This window comes from Magallana gigas, chromosome 5, assembly GCF_963853765.1.
Source record: "Magallana gigas chromosome 5, xbMagGiga1.1, whole genome shotgun sequence".
NCBI lineage: Eukaryota > Metazoa > Mollusca > Bivalvia > Ostreida > Ostreidae > Magallana > Magallana gigas.
The window spans coordinates 42,434,989-42,456,626 of NC_088857.1; the positions used below are offsets into that span (position 1 = coordinate 42,434,989).

The 21,638-nt window shown below is 33.9% G+C and overlaps 2 protein-coding genes across 9 annotated transcripts in view; one reads left to right on the forward strand and one right to left on the reverse strand.

The window, feature by feature from the left end:
- Nucleotides 1-5,356: 5,356 nt before the first annotated feature.
- LOC105323176 (WD repeat, SAM and U-box domain-containing protein 1) lies at nucleotides 5,357-11,246 on the reverse strand. Of its 3 annotated transcripts, none has more exons than XM_011422168.4 (11): nucleotides 11,092-11,246; nucleotides 10,528-10,887; nucleotides 10,121-10,254; nucleotides 9,478-9,779; nucleotides 9,155-9,245; nucleotides 8,994-9,027; nucleotides 8,725-8,872; nucleotides 8,172-8,390; nucleotides 7,736-7,825; nucleotides 7,356-7,427; nucleotides 5,357-7,166 (listed from the first exon to the last, which is right to left on the reverse strand). In XM_011422168.4, exons 2-11 carry the CDS (start codon nucleotides 10,816-10,818, stop codon nucleotides 7,009-7,011), a joined length of 1,539 nt encoding a protein of 512 aa, XP_011420470.3. In that variant the 5' UTR covers nucleotides 10,819-10,887; nucleotides 11,092-11,246; the 3' UTR covers nucleotides 5,357-7,008. The 3 variants fall into 3 exon arrangements, with proteins under 3 accessions (XP_011420470.3, XP_011420471.3, XP_011420469.3); XM_011422169.4 differs by having other exon boundaries at nucleotides 8,172-8,378; nucleotides 9,155-9,248; XM_011422167.4 differs by having other exon boundaries at nucleotides 9,155-9,248.
- The window catches only part of LOC105323177 (mediator of RNA polymerase II transcription subunit 15), a 44,412-nt gene continuing 33,992 nt past the window's right edge, over nucleotides 11,219-21,638 (forward strand). For 2 of the 6 annotated variants that reach the window (XM_011422172.4, XM_020065208.3), the window contains exons 1-3: nucleotides 11,220-11,328; nucleotides 11,704-11,857; nucleotides 21,246-21,291. In XM_011422172.4, the coding sequence (XP_011420474.2) occupies nucleotides 11,792-11,857; nucleotides 21,246-21,291 (112 nt within the window). In that variant the 5' untranslated portion in view covers nucleotides 11,220-11,328; nucleotides 11,704-11,791. Of the gene's footprint in view, nucleotides 11,329-11,703; nucleotides 11,858-20,013; nucleotides 20,106-20,996; nucleotides 21,111-21,245; nucleotides 21,292-21,638 lie in introns of those variants that run through there. The other 4 variants (XM_011422170.4, XM_034448490.2, XM_020065210.3 and 1 more) reach the window with 4 other exon arrangements.

Consider the following 21,638-nt stretch of genomic DNA (forward strand, 5'->3'; position numbering starts at 1 on the left):
GACGACATCAACCGTGTCAAGTACCGAGAGAGTAAGACTTTCCTAGTTAAAAAAAAACAACTGTTGTTGGTTGACGGCAACGAGTTACAAGTCTGGAGGAGATGACTGCAACCATCTCGAAAATCAGGTCTGCTTTCTTGTTGTTTTTTAATAATTTCAAACTTTTGTGAAACAAGAAATTGCATGGTAAAATCTGATGTCCATATCCAAAACCATATATATCCAGAACCATTTACAGAAATCATGAAGAGCTTGACTAAGCAACCATTCTGTCTTGGATGGAAACCAATGGATACCTGACTGAGGTCCAGATCACAAAGGCTATTGAATTATCATCCATAGAGATTGATACAGGAACAAACGTATAATCATAGTTGGTATAACTACAGACAATAGCTAGCTCCTCACAATTCTAGTCAATCATCTTCGTCAGACATCTTCCTATAGCACTACCAGTGACGATATTGCTGACTTCCTCGTGGTTGTCTCCAACCATCACTGAGTGTTTTGACCACGTTACCACTACACGCACTAGTCTGCTTGGTGGTTCCATTATAGTGGTGTGCCACTTTGTGGTTTCCTGTCCTTCTCCTCTCTATGTACAATGGCATGTCCAAGACGATACGGTTTTTGCTATCTCCAGAATTTTACAGGACTGTTTAAGGCATCCTAGAATATGTTTATACTTAGTCTGACTGTGCAATTTCATATTTAGTAAGCTATGTCCATTTTTGAATGAACACGCCCTGTATTATTTTTTTCCACTTTGTCCGCTAATGTACGAGCGGATTCCCAGGAAAGCTAAACTACCCCACGTAGAAATGAGCAGCGAAATCCTAGTCCAGGATATGGACTATTTTGTTCAGTTCTGGCTAGCGTTCGTCGTGGTTCATTTGGATATTTGCTTATACATCGCATAGTGTAAAAATGGGGGTTTTTATAAAGAAGAAACATTATTATGATAACGGTATATTCACTAAGAGTAGAATCTCATAGCATCATTCAAAGTAAAAGTTCTTGTTCACCGTGATTAATTTTTTATTTGACACACAATATAAAATGGTAATACACTCATTATAAAACTTAATTAATACTCAGTAAACGCAATGTACTCTTGCGATAAGTTAGTGTAAATTGAAAAAATAATAAGGAGTGACATATGGTGTGTAATGCAACCCCATGTCCAACTTACTGGTCCAGCATGTTCTTCGATGTATAATTCACTTGCATACTCGCTGCGTTTTTGTTTTACTATACTCGGTATACACAGCAACCGCCAGTTGCAATGCATCCATTATTTTATGTTTGCAATCTGAAGTAAAACAGGTATAATGCGATGGAAATATAAGTAATAAAAGAAAACAAACAATAATCTACCCTTTTCGATGAGCATTGCATTGTACACGTTACCATGGGTTCTGGAATATGCTTTCAAACAAAGCAATTGCAATGACAACGTGAGTTCAGTGTCAATAAAACTTTAGCTTATGTCTGATTTGTTTGTCCACAGATTTATCCCCTTACACCCAGTGATACGTTAGCTCGTGTCTGGTGTTACAGTAGCTTAAGTACATTGTAACACGAAGTTAAGTACAATTTCTTCAAGTCTAGTGTTTTATAATAACAAGTCTAGATCTTTTTGCTGGTTCATGCTTTGTGCATCACTAGCAAACGCTCAGTAACTCATTTTTTTCATGTCGAGGTTTACATTACCCTATATCCAGTGTAACTTGTTTCAGCATGAGAATTTTTGTTGTGACAGAAGTTTTTATCCAGTTATAAGCTTTGCTCATGACCAACGAAGATAAACAATGCACTGTGTTCCATTTTAAGCTTACGCCTTTTTATTCTTCTTTTTTTTTTTACATTAGAAGTAACCACAGCTTAAACTTGACTCCGATCTCGGGTTAAAAATGACCAGTTGTATATAATCAAATCATTTTTAGCCTTATCCAAGCTCAAGTACAATGTTCATTTGCAAATTCCAAGTATCTCATTAGCTAATTATAAGTAAACGTAAGCTCAAGTCAAGTGTTACACTAGCAAATGCAAAATTTACGTTAGCTCAAGTTAGTGTAATATTCCCTCATGTCAAGTGTCATATTATCTCATGTAAAGTGTTACATAAGCTCAGTTTTAGGTATACGTTAGCTCATGTCAAGTGATATATTAGCTCAAACCAAGTATTACGTAAGCTCATGCCAAGAGTCATATAAGCTAATGTCAGTTATAGCTTACGTCATGTGTTGTATTAGATCATGTCAAGAATTACATTAATTAATGTCAACTGTTAAATAACCAAATGTCTATTTTATGTAAGCTCAAGTCAAGTGATGAATTAATTTAAGCTAATGTCAAATTAAGTTTTATATTAGCTTATACCAAGTATTACATAAGCTCATGTTGTATAAGCTAATGCCAGTCATAGTTCATGTCCAGTGTTTTATTAGCATGTTAAGAGCTACGTAAGCTCAAGTCAAGAATTATATTTACTTATATTGAATTTCATATATCCCAACGTCATGTTTACGTTTGCTCACGTCAAGTAGTTCACAAGCTCATCTCAAGTAGTTCATAAGCTCATCTCAGGTATACAATATCTCATGTCAAGTGGTTCACTATAGCTCATGTCAAATGTGAAATAAGCTCATGTCATTAAATTAAATCACGTCAGTAATAAATAAGATAATATCAAGCATACGTAAGCTCATTCAGTTCATGTAAAGTATTGCATCAACTCGGTGTTACATTTCCTCAATGTAAATGCTACATTAAGCCAAGAGTTACATAAGCTCATGTCAAGTGTTTCATATAGCAAGTGTTACATAAGCTTAAGTAAGGTATCTGTTAGCTCATGTCAAGTGTAACATAAGCTCATGTCAAGTGTTATATTAGCTCACGTCAATAACTATTGTTATACTTTCATGTTAAATACTGAAATCTGATTGGTTAAGACGCAGTTCATAATCCTTTCTATTACCCTCAGCGTTAGCAACGCACTTAGCAACGGGTAACATTAAAAATTGTTACATGCGCGAAAATTATGCGCGTACGGTTCGCTGTAGAATCCACGTTATTCCTATATAAAAGCAATAAAATTTTCTTAAAAATTAAGACATTCAGTATAACAAAATAAATAGTGCCTGTTTGGGAGGATAACAGTTGAAATTGACACCCCTCGAAAACCATTGTCAACATCCGCTTCGCGTCGGTTGACAATGGTTTTCTCGGGGTGTCAATTTCAACTGTTACCTTCCCAAACAGGCACTATTTATATAATGTCAATTGCATTTGATAAAAAAAATAGTAAAGTTAACTTTAGCTCAAATGTTACATAAGCTCATGTAAAAATCTTGTGTCAAGACTTACATTTAATTACGCCAGTTGTTGAAAAAAGGTAATGTTAAGTTAATGTTTGCTTATAACAAATGTTACATAAGCTCAGGTAAAGTGTTGCAGCTCATGTAAAAGTGTTACATCAGCTCATATTAAGTGTTATATCAGCTTATGTTAAACGTTATAGAAGCTCACGTCAATTGTAACATAAGCCAATGTCAAGGGATACAAACACTCGCAGAAAATTCAATTCAAGTCAAGTGTTTCATTAGTTCAAGTTAAGCATTTCATTAGTTTAAATCAAGTGTTTCATTGGCTCAATTCAAGTGTCATATTAGCCGAGTTCAAGTGATACTAGTAAGTTCATGTACAGTGTTATATTTCCTCGTGTAAATTCTAACATAAGCACATGCTAAGTGCAACATTTGTTCAGGTCACATGTTTTATTATCTTAAGTCAAGTGTAACATAAGCTAAATTCAAGTGTCACATTAACTTATGTAAAATGTTACATAAGCTAAATTTCAGTGTTACTTTAACACGTATCAAGTATTACAATACTTAATTTTAAATATTACATTAGCTAAATTCAAGCGTAACACTAGATAATGTCATGTTTGACATCAACTAATGTCAACTGTTATATACCGGTAACATAAATCTAAGTGTTATTTATCTCTTGTCATAGTGTCAAATGTTAGCTTAACTAAAGTGTTCCTTTGGCTCATTTCATGTGTTACTCTAGCTCATGTCCAGTGTTACATTAGCTTGTTTCAAGTGTTACATTTGCTTAATTCAAGTGTAACTTAAGCTCATTTCATGTATTACAATAGCTTATGACAAGTGTTACACTTAGCTCTTCTCAAGAGTTAGATAAGCTCACGTCATATTAAATAACATTTGCTGAATTTAAGTGTTATACTGGCTCATTATAAGAATTGCAATATATTTTTGAATCCTGGTCTGTTCCATAATTATTTTCCCCATTCAATTACATTGGTGCCTTGACCAATCTCTGGAACTGACAGGTAACTCCTGTCAATGGAAGAGCCTAGAGAAATCTTCAAGGGCGAAGATCACTGAAGGGGGAGGAACGGCCAGATACTAAGCTAAGTAGGTAGGGCACCTAACTAGAGATTCAGGGGACCCAGGTTGAAATCCTGGTCTGGTCCATCATTATTTCTCTCATCCTGTTACACATGACTATTGTAATATATGTATTAGCTGGTGTCATGTTCACATGAGAGATGAATGTCATAGTTCTAAAGGATGTTATCACAAAATGAAGGAACAAATATAGCATTCCTTATTAACAAAAATTACTTAATTTACAAAATGTCATTAGTGACCAATTTAAAAGAAAATAAAACCTATACACCAGTTTACTTTACATCACATCATTTCATAAATATCCACAGAGAAAGAAATAAAATCTACTTGTATTCTTAAATTTGTTGACAGTTGTAAAAGTAATAGAATTAAAGATTTTTGATTCAGAGGTCATTTGTCCTTCATCTTTCCCAAAATATTTGCTCTGGTGTAGTGACTGAGCAAAAGTTTGAGAAATTAATCATTTGTTCCCACAGACTTGATAAATTATAGAGCCTGTGAAAAGTTCAATTTATGAATAGTTGATAGAAATTTCAACATGGATTTCATGTTAAAACAGGTGAAGACTGTTCCTTCACTAAATACTTTGCATGAGAGTAGAAGGTGCTAGCTTTTTAGTTAAGAGTCGCTATAAGCCCAATTAAGGTCTTAACATGTAGACTAACTATATAACTGGGTGATGTCTGTGTACACGTGAAAGCTCCAGAGACTGATGTAAACGTTGTTAGGGTTAGAGGGCAGTAAAGGGGACTGCGTTTTACAAAAGAACTTACAACCAAATCTCAAAATGCTCATTATTTCTAAAGCTAACGTCTTTGAATTTGATACTGATAAAACACACTTATATATTAGTTCTTCTGTTAAATTGATTGTCCAGATTCCTAATCGTTGTATCTGTAATACATGAAGGCTTTTCATTTTACAAATTTACTTTGATCATCATCAGTTTTGGAAAATACAATGAAAATGTATAAAAATATTTGATTACCAAAATCAAAACAAATATGGTTACAAGAATAACATTTCAGTACAATACAATTCTAACATGTGAAAAGAAATCACAATAGGCAAGGACCTGTTACATGCACATGATCATAAAAAAGAGAAAACAAGAAACTTCAACAAACTAAACAAAAACATAGGTACATGTACTAGGTATCTAACCTTTCACAACAAAATAAATCTCTGATTATTGACACGTGTAGCCTCAAGGGGATACCCCATAACAATCAGCTGTCTCTAAAAATTTGTTGATTTTACTGACTGAAGATCAAACCTATCAATTTCAAATATTACTTCATAAGGGTATTATTTTGAAAATAAGATATGTCTTACAGATGTGGTTCATGTCAGCTATAATAAAAAAAGATCAAAGATGGACAACTCTTGTACTTATTTGAAAATGTTAACTTGCTGTGTTATGATCAACAAATAGCATGTGTTTATAATCAATCATTCAACCTGTATAAAAGATCTGGGTATTTAGTATGTTTAATCAATTCTTGTTAACAGCTTTTTTTAAATCAAATATACATTGCACTTTTTTGTTCAAAACTATGGTAGTCAACAATTGCAGCAATTTATAATAATAATGCCAAACTTCAATGAAATTCAATCACCTTGTTTTTTTTTTTGCACAGTGTACATAGTTCACAAAGCCATACATTGAACAAGTATAGCACTTGCTGGGCAAGATAACAAAACTGTAGCTTTGTTATTGTTTGTATCTACCTCACATAAAAACTACAGAGCCTATGAAAAGCTCATAGAAATTAATGATTAGTTTATAGACATTTCAACATGGATTTCATACTTGATAAACATAGGTAATCAAAGATTACAGAGCTCACCAAAACTATATAAATAACAATACATGTAACACCAACAGAAAGAAGCAACGATATTTAAAAAGATGATTGGACAGTAGTTTCATCATTGTTCGTTGCATGAGCATCAATTTTCAAGAATTGTTAGTAAATCCATGAAATGAATGTTCAATGAAGTTAGACGCGACAACACTATGCATTTGTAAAACAAAGGTCTATGAAATAACATTTCCTAAAACTTTTGCACTTAACAAAATCAACAAAATTGATTTCCATAAATGTTATAATGATATCACAGTACCAGTAATTAGGGACTATAAAGATGTAAGTTAAACATGAAGGATGAGCCATCCTTTAATTTTGATCAGTCAAATTGAACCATGTTTGTTTACATGGATTTCTATCTTGAAAGACACAGGTATAGATTACAGACTGTTGAGAGATACAATGTATTGATAAATCACCAAAATATCGCAGATCAATAAAATATACACTTGGTTAGTCATAGAATGAAGATTAACAAATCTCACTCATCTTTCCAAATTCAAATTTTACAAAAGATAGAATAACAAATTTCACTTTCATCTTTCATAATGTAATTAATGTAAGATAGCATATTTTACACAGGTTTAAATTGATCTCTATGCAAATATCACAATATATAACAACTGAAATTGTCTGTTGCACAGACGTTCAACAAATTGTACATTTGGGCCTTGTACGTGGTTCACTACACATCATCCTTTGCCACTGTCTAGATAGTTCTGAATCAGCATTTTCAGGCTCCTGTTGGGAATCAGTTGCTTGGTCTTGAGTGGTATACTGGTCATTGGGCTGGTATCCTTCCCTTTGTCTATCCATCCCTGGATAGCTGATCGCTCATACGTGTAGCCATCTACAAACACATTATCATGTGAATATCATGGTAATTAAATGCATGTACTTATAACAGTCACATGTACTGGATTTTACATTAACTTACACACTAAAGTTAAATTTATTTGTTATGCAGAAGCTCTAATTTGCCTGTAAGAGTTTTAACTTAGTTATAAACAAACAAACAAACATTCAGACAAAGACCTACCCTCTGCCATTACAGGATCTTTCATGACTTCCCTGGTGATGGGACATAAGTACTCATCAGGAATACCATTATCTACAAAGTCACTTAACTACTGAATTACAATGCTCAATAGCAACTGAATTAATGTTTTTAAAAAATCAATATAATTCTTCTCACAGAACAAGCAAGAGTTATCTGCTCTTTCCTTTCCAAGCCATCAAATATATCAATTAGGTATTGCACTTACATTGAAAAAAATCTAAAAAATTCCTTTCATGAAAACAATTCTTGCAGGAAAAACTAGAGTTATCTACCAGATACTCTTTCCTTTTTGATCAATTTTTTTAATCACATTTGGTGCTTGATCTAATAGGTCATTCACTGGAGTTGTCTTTCATTACCTGACAAATTAGAAACACTCCTGCTAACTGTGGGTTTGTTCTGAGCCGTTTTAATGCAGCGTAAAATCCTATTTCTGTGACCCATGGCAGCTGAAAGTCAGAAAAATATCATGTAAATTCTTAAATTGAATATTCGTTCTGTGAAAACAATAATAAAAAAATAAATACATTATAAAGCAATCAAAGATTAAGACAATATCATAGACCATTAAAAACTGTCACAAACTACTTAACAGCATAATTTTTGCCAGAAAAATATAACCTCTTTATAATATCAGAACTTTCTTCTAAGGTTGTCTTGTACAGTTTCAGAATCTTACAATAAAAAATTTATCCCTTCCCCTTTTTTACAAAGAAAAGAAAAAAAAATAGCAAAGAAATAAAGACATTACACTTAACAAAGATGTTGTAAGGAAACTATTTATGCAATACATACCAACACCCAGATCTATGAGCATCTTGTCATTCATGTTACAGAGTTCTGTCCCATCGATGGCGTTGGACACGAAGTTGTCTCTGTATTGGCCAAGGTCAATTTGCCCTAACCAATCACCGACTTCTTCGGTAGACCAAGAGTCCATAGGCTTGTGTACACCGTTGGCATCTTTGGTCTTCAGAGCACACTGTGGTTCTTTGTAATTGTCTAAAAGGTTAACTAACACAACGTTTAATGATGCAACAAAATGTGAATGCAAATCAATTCCCATATCCTTATTATCTAAACATTTAAATTATGAGCTCCTAGCCTTATAAGACAGAATTTCAGCTAACTGTAACTTGTCAAGTGAATATATAAAAATCACTGGTATTTGTTAGAAAGAACAAACTAATGACTTGTAATATTGCACCACTATACTCTACTATCGCTAAGTTGCCAAAAGCAAACATGATGTACTTCTTAATTGTAGATACCAATGGGGCAATTTTGCAGTGCAAGTCATTTTCGTCTCCTCCAATTTTTAGATTCAATTCATTGACAAGACACTCACCAATGCAATCTTCTTGTGTTGTGAGTTTCCAGATCATCACCAACTTGTCGTTTGATCCTGACGCTAGTAGTCGACTGTCATTGGAGAAAGCACAGCTTGTCACGTAACGAGTGTGTCCCTCAACCTCGCACAGCTGCTGCCCAGTAGACTGAAACAAAGGTCAAAGGTCATTCTGGTCATTAAATTTGCAATGGCAATGCGTACAGCTTCTTGTATGTTTCAAAAACGCATAAAAATTAACTGAAAAAATGGAGTTAAGTTTGACTTACAGAATCCCAAACACGGACCGTTTTGTCAATGGAGCTGAAATAGAAACAACCAAATTTTAGATGTTGAAGCAAAGAACCAACACTTACAAATTCTCTCAAAAGGCATAAGATGCATTCACCAGCAGGTCATTGAATCAATAACAAAGCTCAAAGAAACTTACGCTGAGGCTATGAAGTTTCCATTCGATGAATAACAGCAGAAGTCTACAGTTCCCTCGTGTCCTTTCAGAGTCAGTTTCTGTTTTAAAACCACTGCTGGGAAGAAGGTGAACCATTTTATACAATGTCAAAACATTTCATTATTACAGATATTTAAAAGTCACACAACAATGATGCACATCAGCATAATCATCCAGATAGCCATGATCTAATAAATGTGTGTTTTTTTTCACACTGAATACTTCTGATTTATAATCAACAGTAGATCAGTTACAATTCCAATTTTTAAAATGAAATCTAGAGTAAACTCTTATGTATAACTTACAAGCACAGCTTAAGTCTGCAGTTATTTCCCATATCTTCACGAGATTGTCTTGTCCAGAGGTGGCTAATTCATAGGTCACACAGCCACTGATACCATGGTCCTTGACCTTTATGTGTGGGGAGAAGTCGCAGCTTGTGACCCCAAGGTCATGACAATCTAAGGTGTAAATCAGAGCTTTCCCATGCCCATACTTGGCATCCCAAACTCTTAAGTCTCCATTGCTGCTGCCTGATACAATGAAGGTACTGTCAGGTGTAAAGGCACAGGCAACTACTGAGGCATCATGACAGGTGTTGTAGGACCTAGTGGGGAATACAGAAAAATATCATCATGACAGGTGTTGTAGGACCTAGTGGGGAATACAGAAAAATATCATCATGACAGGTGTTGTAGTTTCATCATGACAGGTGTTGTAGGACCTAGTGGGGAATACAGAAAAATATCATCATGACAGGTGTTGGAGGAATGTGGAAGAATGATGTGGAAGAATCTGAAACTTTGAGAATTGAAAATTTAAAACAAATTTTATTCCAATTGCTGTGTCTTTCAAACAATACCTGGTAATCATAAATTCTTTTAAATATTTGTGTTATAATAATTAAACACATACTGTATCATATTTTCATGAGTTGTCAAAGTTTACCTGACTAATGTTTTTGTTGTTATATCCCAAAGAGCAAGAGTTTCATCGTCACTCCCTGATACAATATAGTTGGAGTCAGGAGAAAATCGGCAGACTCTGATACTCTGTTTGCTGCTGTGTTGAAAAGTTGCAACCTAAAACATTCAGAAGTTAGAATAAGATATCTATATACTTAAATTAATGATTAACTACAGAATGACAAACAACTACTTGCACTGAGCCAGATGTTTAAAATGACCAAATTAATCTATACGAAAAAATTAACAACATCAGATATTTTTTCAGGCATGTCTTTGTGATTTCTTTATAATTCTCACCATATCATAGGGACTTTTCTACATCCCAGTTATAATTCACTGCATGAACAGGTCAAATGTACAATTAATCATATGTCAATGTTCACAAACCTTGGACCCTGATTTGACATCCCAAAGGATGAGCTTGCCGTCGGTAGAGCATGTTGCAAGAATGGTTCCAAATGGTGAAAATGTGCAACAGTGAACATAATAAGAATGGCCGACCAGTGGGGACGCAGTAAGTTCAGAGAAATCTGCTGTATTCCACAGCCTCACTGTTTTGTCTCCTGACGCTGTTGCAAGTGTCCCATCTGGTGAGAAAGCCACTGAGTTCACATCTGATGTGTGAGTAGCTATGGTGTGTATGAGGCTGGCCACAAAATGCTGATTTGATCTACTCATACTGGGTGTATAAGCTTGGATTAAAATTTGAGATAATGTACGTATGCGTGGATGCTCTAGACTGAGGATCTACAATCCAAACAATAGTAAATATGATTATGAACAAATGACAATGTCCGATTCTAATTCATAACAATAGTCAGCTGATGTTATGATAAATGTCATTTTGACAAACACAATATCACATTCCCTTTCTTTTTCTCTAAATTGACAAAATCAAGAAATGACTTAAAATAATTTTACAATATATAACCCGTAAGTTACGTATCCTACCTGATGTTTATTCTATAAAGTTGCGGAAACAGGATAAATAAGATACACAAAATTGATAAACAGATATCATTTCGCAAGAGTAGTCCACCATGTTTTGTGACATCATAGTTGATCATGTGACGAGCACCTGTTCGATGTTCAAAATGGCGGGAGAGTTTGAGATGTTGCAAAGAACATCGATGAAAAACTCTACTAAGTAACTCTAAGAGACACGAATACGTTGTAAGCATTGACAGTGTAAGTCCAGCGTATATGATAAGCTTTAATGTTCCAAATTCACAAATTAGATAGAACTGTTATGTTTTCAATATCGATAAAAAAAATTTGGACAGTCCCAAGTTCCTGTTCTTGGGGAGAGATTTTCGATATATATACGCTAAGATAATGTAAGATCTGAAAACTTATAGGAAATGATGGTTATTACTTTTCTCTTCACAGGTATGGAGATAAAAGCCCGAATTCTTTGAAAGTATAAAAGGAAATCACAAGGGATGAATTTAAATCCCCAGCTCACATCGCGAAACCCCCCTTGTATTGTAATGAACCTGCCATTCTCTGCTTATTGAATCGTGCGCTCTATCCATTCAACTATGGTATTTTCAATATTCATAGGTATGAAAGCGCATAGATCGAAAATTCTATAGAGGGGAAACGTACAGAAAACATGAATTTTGGCGTTGAGTAACCAAGAAACAGGAAAATGGCGACCGACACGGATAGCGTCCACGATCACATGACTCGGCTGCGGATGAAAATGGTCCAACAGGTGATGTCAACTTTGAAACTTTATTTTATTAAAAATAATAACTTGTAAATTAGTTTAAGTCTCAGACAATTACTTATTTGTTGATGTACACTGATCTAATATTATGATCCCCATAGCTCTGAGTGTGATTAACATGTCAATGAAATGGTCAAATACCAAACAAACTTCGGTGTCATCATTGTTTGGTTCAACCAAGCATTGATATGAATAGTAGCTTATATCATTTATGAGACACTTGTTTGAGAATTTTTGGATTTCATGATTATAATGAAATATGTTGATAATGAATACTGATACACTTCAACAGATAAGATTGTTATAATTGAGGGAAAGTAGATAATGATAAAGGATTAAGTGGGATTAAGGATGAAACACAGATAAATCATAGGATGTCACTAATTTTAAGGTAACATAGTGTTGTTCCTCCGATTCAAGTACTTTGTAGTTGTAAACATCATAAGTTTGTTTTGATAAATATGAAAGTACATTAGATCCTTTCATAACTTATTTATAGAATTGACAGTCAATGTGATGAGGAACAATCTTAATGTTTACTGGTTTATAAGAGTGTCCAGTACAATTAATAATAAAAAGGAAAATTTAGTGTGTATTAATTGTGGTCATTTTCATTCAGTGTTTCATTGATTTGGGCATAAACACATTTTTTCCATGGAGTTAGATTATCAATCAATTTTAATAAAAGTATTCAGTTTTGTTCTATATTTTTTTATCACAGAGAAAATGATTTAGAACAAGTTTTACAGTTTATTGATTTCACAGGAAGAGTCACAAAATGTTATCAATGGCGTAGAAGATTAATTGCTTTATCATTTCGACCCAGCCAAATCTAGTCATTTGGTTTGAACTTAAAATTCATACATTCAGGTCCAGGTATATCTATAATGTGTTAACTATAAATGAATTTAAGGAACTATTAAAGCAGGAAAGGAAGATGAAGTAAAATTCTTGGAATGATAAAGAGAGGATTTTTTAAAGTTTTGAATTTTAAAGTTCCTTGTTTTTGTAAACATTTCACTATGGAGCCAGGCATGTACTGTAACTCAATATGTATTTGATGTTCTGCCAGAATAAAAGGATTTTTATGTCATTTGCCGTACCCTTTTGCTACCCTTTCAGTTTATAAACTAATGATGTTCTAGTTCTCTTATGCACATTTTATATTCAGAAATTTACACTTATTATAAAAGCTCTGTATTAAAACAAACATTTCTTAAGCCTTTGTCGAAAGGAAAGGCAGCATTCCTAGAGTTAGAGATTTTGACCTCTCTCCTGATAATTAGAGCCCATTTGTCATGCTTTTATTGACATCTCTAAACCACCACTACCTTGAATATGATAAAATATGGATTTTGCAAAGTATAATCAATGTTTGAAGCTGTGATCTATAGATACTTCCTGTCTTATAAGGAACTTTGAGGGAAAGGCACTGAACATTTTAAGTTACTTTAGTTATCCATTGGTCTCACTCTGGATATGGATTTTAAGATGTTAAACAAATGTGATCAATCATGTTGCTGAAGCTAAAAAAAAATTCAAATCACAGGTCAGTTGAAATGAATTTCAGGGTTCACAATTTCCATTATAGTAGGATGGTATGACAGCCCAGATTGGTTCACAATTTCCATTATAGTAGGATGGTATGACAACCCAGACTGGTTCACAATTACCATTATAGTAGGATGATATGACATCCCAAACTGGTTCACAATTACCATTATAGTAGGATGGTATGACAGCCCAGACTGGTTCACAATTACCATTATAGTAGGATGGTATGACAGCCCAGACTGGTTCACAATTACCATTATAGTAGGATGGTATGACATCCCAGACTGGTTCACAATTACCATTATAGTAGGATGGTATGACAGCCCAGACTGGTTCACAATTACCATTATAGTAGGATGATATGACATCCCAGACTGGTTCACAATTACCATTATAGTAGGATGGTATGACATCCCAAACTAGTGCACAATTACCATTATAGTAGGATGGTATGAAAACCCAGACTGGTTCACAATTACCATTATAGTAGGATGGTATGACAGCCCAGACTGGTTCACAATTACCATAATAGTAGGATGGTATGACATCCCAGACTGGTTTACAATTACCATTATAGTAGGATGGTATGACAGCCCAGACTGGTTCACAATTACCATTATAGTAGGATGGTATGACAGCCCAGACTGGTTCACAATTACCATTATAGTAGGATGGTATGACATCCCAGACTGGTTCACAATTACCATTATAGTAGGATGGTATGACAGCCCAGACTGGTTCACAATTACCATTATAGTAGGATGATATGACATCCCAGACTGGTTCACAATTACCATTATAGTAGGATGGTATGACATCCCAAACTAGTGCACAATTACCATTATAGTAGGATGGTATGAAAACCCAGACTGGTTCACAATTACCATTATAGTAGGATGGTATGACAGCCCAGACTGGTTCACAATTACCATAATAGTAGGATGGTATGACATCCCAGACTGGTTTACAATTACCATTATAGTAGGATGGTATGACAGCCCAGACTGGTTCACAATTACCATTATAGTAGGATGGTATGACAGCCCAGACTGGTTCACAATTACCATTATAGTAGGATGGTATGACATCCCAGACTGGTTCACAATTACCATTATAGTAGGATGGTATGACAGCCCAGACTGGTTCACAATTACCATTATAGTAGGATGATATGACATCCCAGACTGGTTCACAATTACCATTATAGTAGGATGGTATGACAGCCCAGACTGGTTCACAATTACCATTATAGTAGGATAGTATGACATCCCAGACTGGTTCACAATTACCATTATAGTAGGATGGTATGACAGCCCAGACTGGTTCACAATTACCATTATAGTAGGATGGTATGACAGCCCAGACTGGTTCACAATTACCATTAGAGTAGGATGGTATGACAACCCAGACTGGTTCACAATTACCATTATAGTAGGATGGTATGACATCCCAGACTGGTTCACAATTACCATTATAGTAGGATGGTTTGACAGCCCAGACTTGGATTCGAACCCGAGCCTATAATCAGTGCTCTACCAACTGAGTAATCTGGTGGTGACAATCCAATCAGGCTTTCTTTCACATTTTTCCTCCTGAAATTGTTGTTTTGATGATCAACATTTCAGAGGCTCTTTGCCCTGTCAGTCATTAACTTGTCAGTTCCATGGGCTATAAGTCAGGGCACCAAATTGTATTATTATACTTTCATGTTAAATACTGAAATCTGATTGGTTTAGACGCAGTTGGTAATCCGTTCTATTACCCTCAGCATTAGCAATGCTCTTGGCAATGGGTAACACAACAAATTGTTACATGTGCGTATATAATGCGCGTACGGTTCGCCGTAGAATTCACTTCATTTTTATATAAAAGCAGTAAAATTTTCTTGAAAATTAAGACATCCAGTATAATAAAATAAATAATGCCTGTTTGGGAGGGTAACTGTTGAAATTGACACCCCTCGAAAACCATTGTTAACCTCCGCTTCGCGTCGGTTGACAATGGTTGTCTTGGGGTGTCAATTTCAACAGTTACCCTCCTAAACAGGCACTATTTATATAATGTAACTGGAAAAAATACTGACAGGGCCTGACTGGTTAGATCACCTGTGCATATAGCTAGGTTGGTAGAACACCTGATTGGAGATTCAGGGTCCCGATTCAAATCCCTATCTAGGCCAACATTAATTCTATCATCCCTTTTCACCATGAAATAAAACAATACTTGCATGAACCCATACAATAAAATACAATCACAAAGAAGTTCAACTCATGGTGAATTACTGATGCTCAAAAGGCTTAAAATATTACACAGGCTTTCTGTGACCTTTTATTAGGGCCCCGCTCTGTGGGTGCCCTAAAATGATCAGTCTGTTTGTCCATCTTTCTGTCTGTCTTTCCGTTTGTCTGTCTGTCTGAGATTGCTTGTCCGGAGCATATCTTCTCTCTCCTTGGCCCAATCTGGCTCATATTTTACCCACAGAGTGTCTTTGGATATAGGGTGTGCAGTGACCTTGAACCATGTTTTTAAGTGTAAGTTTAAGGTCATTTGAAAATTATATATAAAATCCATGTCTGGGGCATATTTTCTCTCCCCTTGGTCTATTCTTGCTCATACTTCATTCACAGAGTGTCTATGGTCAAAGGGTAGCTGACCATGCAAAAATTCTTTTTTTCAGAGCATATACGATATACTTTCCACTTAGCCCTATTTGGCTCATTCTTCACTGTTGTGACCTTGAACCAATTTTCAAATTCAAATGTGTAGTTCATAGCAGTATGATATACAAAATCCTTGTCTGAAGCATATCTTCTCTCTCTTTGGTCTACTCTGGCTCATATTTCACTTACATGGTTCCTTTGATCATTAGTATACAGTGACCTTGAATAATGTTTGTAGGTCAAGCGTCAAGGTCATATCAGATCACACAAAAATCCTTTTTTAAGAGCATTTATACTTTCCACTTAGCCCTATTTGGTTAATACTTTACTTAAACAGAGCTATAATTTGGTTAATGGTGTGCAGTGACCTTGAACTTAGTCAATGTGAAGGTCATAGTGGATCTCTCTATAATCAGTTTTGGAGCGTATATTATTTCCCATTTGTTTACAGATGAAACAAAAATGTTTGTATGTAGGGGGTAATGAGATTGAATTAGAAGTTCTATGCCAGCTAGAAAATTTCTAAGTTATAGGTCAGGGTCAAAGCAAAGTTGTCTGAAATTCTTTTCATGCTATTGTCCATTATTTAAGTGGGGCCCTTTTAAGATGGTCACCATCTTAATGTTGTCTAGTTTCCACCTTATAATGGAAGGTCATATGATAAATTTATAAAAATGATTTCAAGAGTCTTATAGCCAGGCGCAGATCATCAGATCAAACTCGACTCTATAAACTTAAATCTTTTGATAAAACTGCATATCTTATTTGCTTACACACAGAATTTATCATGATTATGAAACATATTGGTCACAATGATTGCACTTTGAATGGTTCAAATTTGCAATCTTCTCTATTAGCAATTTTTGGTTGGGAATTTAGAAGCATCCATCGAAAATTATACAAGCCATGCTATTAAAAGTTAATGAAATGTTCAATGTAATTGCTCAATGGCAATCAGAGTTTACTGGTATAATTTACACAGACACTGGCACCATATGTCAAAAATTCTGGCCATTAATGTATTAATCAGCAACTGAGCTTACCAAACACCAATTTTAACTCCTTGAATTATAAAGTAAATAAATGGACTACAGTTGTGATAGGACTCAAATGTTGCAGTAGTGTATCCTTGGGAATGATTTATCAGGTCAAATTAAATGGAAAAGGCATTAAATTATATAAGATATAATGATAATTATACAAAAGCATAATTAATTAATGTTGGTTCCCTGAAACATACTAGAACATGTATCTGAAATAAAAAAAAAAAATACTAAATTTGATGGCACTGATTCCATTTAACAGGAACTAATTGAAGACTCTATCCTAAGTTTTCGACTAACACCATGATTAATACTACTGTAAAGTTAAAAAGGAAACAGTTTGGTACTCATTTATTTGAAATTACCAAAATCTGATTGATAATGTCATAAAACTGGGCCGTGTGAATGTTCTAAATTTCATTGAATGGAGTACATTATAATTTTTTGTTTAATCAGTGTTTCTGTATTTGATGCTTACCGATGCTGCAATTAAAAACCTGATATTTGCTAATGCGTGTATTGATAATGGGTCATGAAGAGGTCAAAGCAAACAAATAATACAATAGTTAAGGTACTTCTTATTCATCACCAACCATGATAAAAGAAAATATCTTTACTTAAGGTCAAATTATGTTCCAAAAGCAAATATTGAATAAAATAGGTGAAATAGAATTCTGGAATATCAAAATGATTATCAGGAGCTTTTGTGTATATGTAATGTCAATATTAGTATTCTTATAATTTTTGTATTTTGGATTAAGAACACTGTGTCCTGTGTTGGAATTTGTTTAATTGAACACTTACAGCATCTTGATTTGTGACTTCACTTATACTTGAAATTAACTTGAAGTGAAGCAGAAGAAAAAATAAATACATATTCAGCTACTCTGAATTCAAATCCTGTGCAGGCATGTCACATCGGGAGGTTTCGCCTCTCTCTCCCCCCCCCCCCCCCCCTTTCCTCAAAAGAGACATTTTTTCTTAGTGATACATGTACATATTGAAAAATTGGATTCTGAAGGAACTGCCCGCCCCCTTTTTTTTTGGGGGGGGGGGGGGCTTTTTAAAAAATATACACAAAATAAACCTTATAAGATAATAGGGTTTATCTAATCCTTTACCACCCCATCATAAAAATAAAAAATAGGAATATCTATTGGTGAAGTGAGGTTGTTATATTTATTTTCACTATAGAAGATTTTGGATATGACTGCAAAACCAAATGTTTCAAGGAATACTAAGATGTTACACACCAAATTATTATTTCATCTTATAAATATGGTATAGAGATTAAGAATTACATAGATCAATTTTAAAGTTATAATTATTATAAAGATACTAGTCTAGAAAACAAAAGTCAAAACTCTCTACAGCCATTATACTCTACAGATCCATGTGATTTATTGTTTGTTTATGGCTATGAGAATACAATGTATGTACAGTCAAACTTCGTTATCTCGAACTCGATAGGACTGTTTAAAAACTTTGAGATATCAGAGTAATCGAGATATTGAGGGTAAAATACCTTAAAATAAGTGGTTGGGACTTAAAATCACTTTGACATATCCACTGTATTCGAGATATCAGTGTTCGAGATATCGAAGTTCAACTGTTTATCATATTTATTAAATATATACTGTAACAGGAAAACATCAAAGGCAGGGAAGTGGGCTTAGTTAAGGAATAAGGAATCATTCTTTGAGTCTTATTAGGTGATAATTTCAGTCGGGGCGTGATCAGTTCCAATAAAGCCAGAGACTTTATGTCAGATAGATTTGATCACACCCCGACCAAAATTACTACCTCATAATATTCAAAGAATGATTTCTTATTACTTATATTTATATAATTTTCAGCAATTGTAAGATTAGATATTGAAATATACCGGTAATTAAGAAAACCCCGCTTGCGCCCCAATTATACGTTATTTGAATTTTTAGGACTGAATAGTACAAAATCGATATGATGTGTTATCACAGACAAAGACACTGCAAAATGGAAATATTATGAATTATGTAGAAAAAGTTTGTTAATCCATAAAATAATGTAAACATGTAATTATAATGAATGTGCATATGGTTCAATTTTAATCATAATTTTGAACCAACTCAAAGTAAAAGTTTAATATACATGTAGATTGCTTTGGAGTGTTTCTAGCAGTATAGGTCTGAGCTCCAGGTCTGAAAAATTTCAGATGACAAATCTTTGTTGATGGGTCAGCTACAAACCTGCAGCAGGGGTGTTTCATGCATAACTTTACGTTTGAAAATACTGCAAGTGCATAAAGTTGAGATATGTTACGTGCATTGGTTTTTGAAACCTTGGGACATTTGTTGTTGCCATATTCTGTTTTTCTTAATACATCAGACTAAAGTTTGAATTTACGGTAAATGGTGCTACCTGTTGATAATCTAACATCAACACGTGCCATTCACATTTTACGTGTACGTAAGAGATGTGTGCTTGATTAAGTTTTCACAATGACAAAGTCTACACCTTAATTTTTACCTTTACGCTTTCCCACAGGTGAAACAATTGACTTAGATCCCACCCTTAATGTAATGTTTGGGGTATGGAGAGTCTGTGTGTGCGTCAACTTCAACAAAAATTCATACACATTAACTTTTGTAAAAGCCTTTATTTTAATGTCCAATTCAGGTGAACTGTTCTTTAGAAAATGAAATTTCAACCTCAAAGTGATTTCCTATTCATCATAAAATCTTATCTTTTTTGGAAATTTGAACACCAATAAAAAGATTTCTATCCCTGAAAGGGTGCAGCGTAGAATGAAATGTTTTTTAACAGTGGTATCTAACAGTCTCTACGTATTTATGTGAATTATGCAAATGTGTTTCCATGGCAGAAATATTAATAACAAAAAAGAAAACGGAAAACAATTTGTATACATGCAAATCAAAAAGTGAATGGGAAAACTTATATAAGGAATGATTTGACGAGCTGTTGTGTATAAATAGTGTAAGTGCGTGTACTAATATTTAATCTGGGGAATTTATCGTTTTATTTTAACAATGTGTTGGATGTTCTTCCCAAACTTTTATTCTAATGGCATGTCTTTTTTCTCTGGATTTGTTACAGATTAATCTGTCAACATTTCATATCACAGTTTTTGTTCGATAGAAAATAAGATCAGGGGTCAAGTAAAATTTTTCATAATCATAATTACTGGTATATTTTACAAAGATTTTCAATGCAACTGCTTGCATGTACTTTATTCTCAAAACAGATGAGTGCAAAAACTGATTGAAGAGGTAGTTCAAATTAAAGAAATATGATTTAATCATAAGCTAGCAAATACCGTATGGTAAGTTAGAAAATGAATTGGAAAGGGATTTGTAACTTTGCTTTATCCTTGTATGTATGTTTTTATTGCACTTGAACCATTTTACTAGACTTACACATTGAGAGAACTGCTTTGTTGGATAAAAAAGATTCCTTTGCAGCAATGCCTTGTATAGAAAAATTCTTGACAATGGTACCTAGTTATAATTAGATTTTATATTCCCAAGCTTGAAAATTAACACTTGAATATTGAAAAAGTATTGGGGTATACACATAAAACCAATGAGTTAAATCATGTTTTATGGGACACTTATTTTGTCCTAATGTTATTTTGGAGAGAGGATTATAAAAGCATTTCCAATGTGTATTCTTATTTCTTAAAAACCAGTCTATGACTTGTGCTTGTCTGTATAGTAAGTTATTGATTCTATTCATCCAATATGAACAGTTTGATTCTTACCGAGTTCATTTTATTCTGATAACACAATGATTTTATTGCCCACCAGTGTTCGTCAAACTTCCTATGTAGCTATGAAGTTTATCCAAATGTTTAAATAGAGGATCCAAATTGATATCCCCCTGAAATCAACCGACAGAAATGACAAAAGTTGGTTTTCCTATGACCTTGATAATTACAGCTAAAGGATTTTGCATGCCTATCCGGAAAATTGGTTAATTATTGTAAGTTCATTAGGATGAGAAAAAATGTCATTTGTAATCGATATTCTTATTACAATGTATTGTAAAACATGTATCATGAATCAGTTTTGATACTTCAGTCAGTTATGTGAAGTTGTTTTCTTTTTCCTTTTTTAGAAAATTGCAAATGAACGAGACAAACTAAGACCCAGCTCATCTGAGAGTGAGTATCAATGGAATCAGTACTATTCTATGGGTATCCTCCCTGTTAATCATAATTTTTAGATAATTTAATTCTAGTTGTAACATGCTCTCTGATTGGCTAAAAAATTATCTTATATCGTATAAAGAACGTTGCTTACGTCATAGTAAGACTAACATCAAAGACGCATCAATCTGCCTGATTTACGTTTGAATTTTGTATAATTTGACTTCATTTTAAAGATCAAATGACTGTTTTTATCTACAATTAAGAGTAAAAAATTTATATTGTAATCAATGCATTCAATATTTATTAGTTTTATACGATTTAAAATGGTTTGAAACAGTTTAAGCTTTTTAATAAACTGC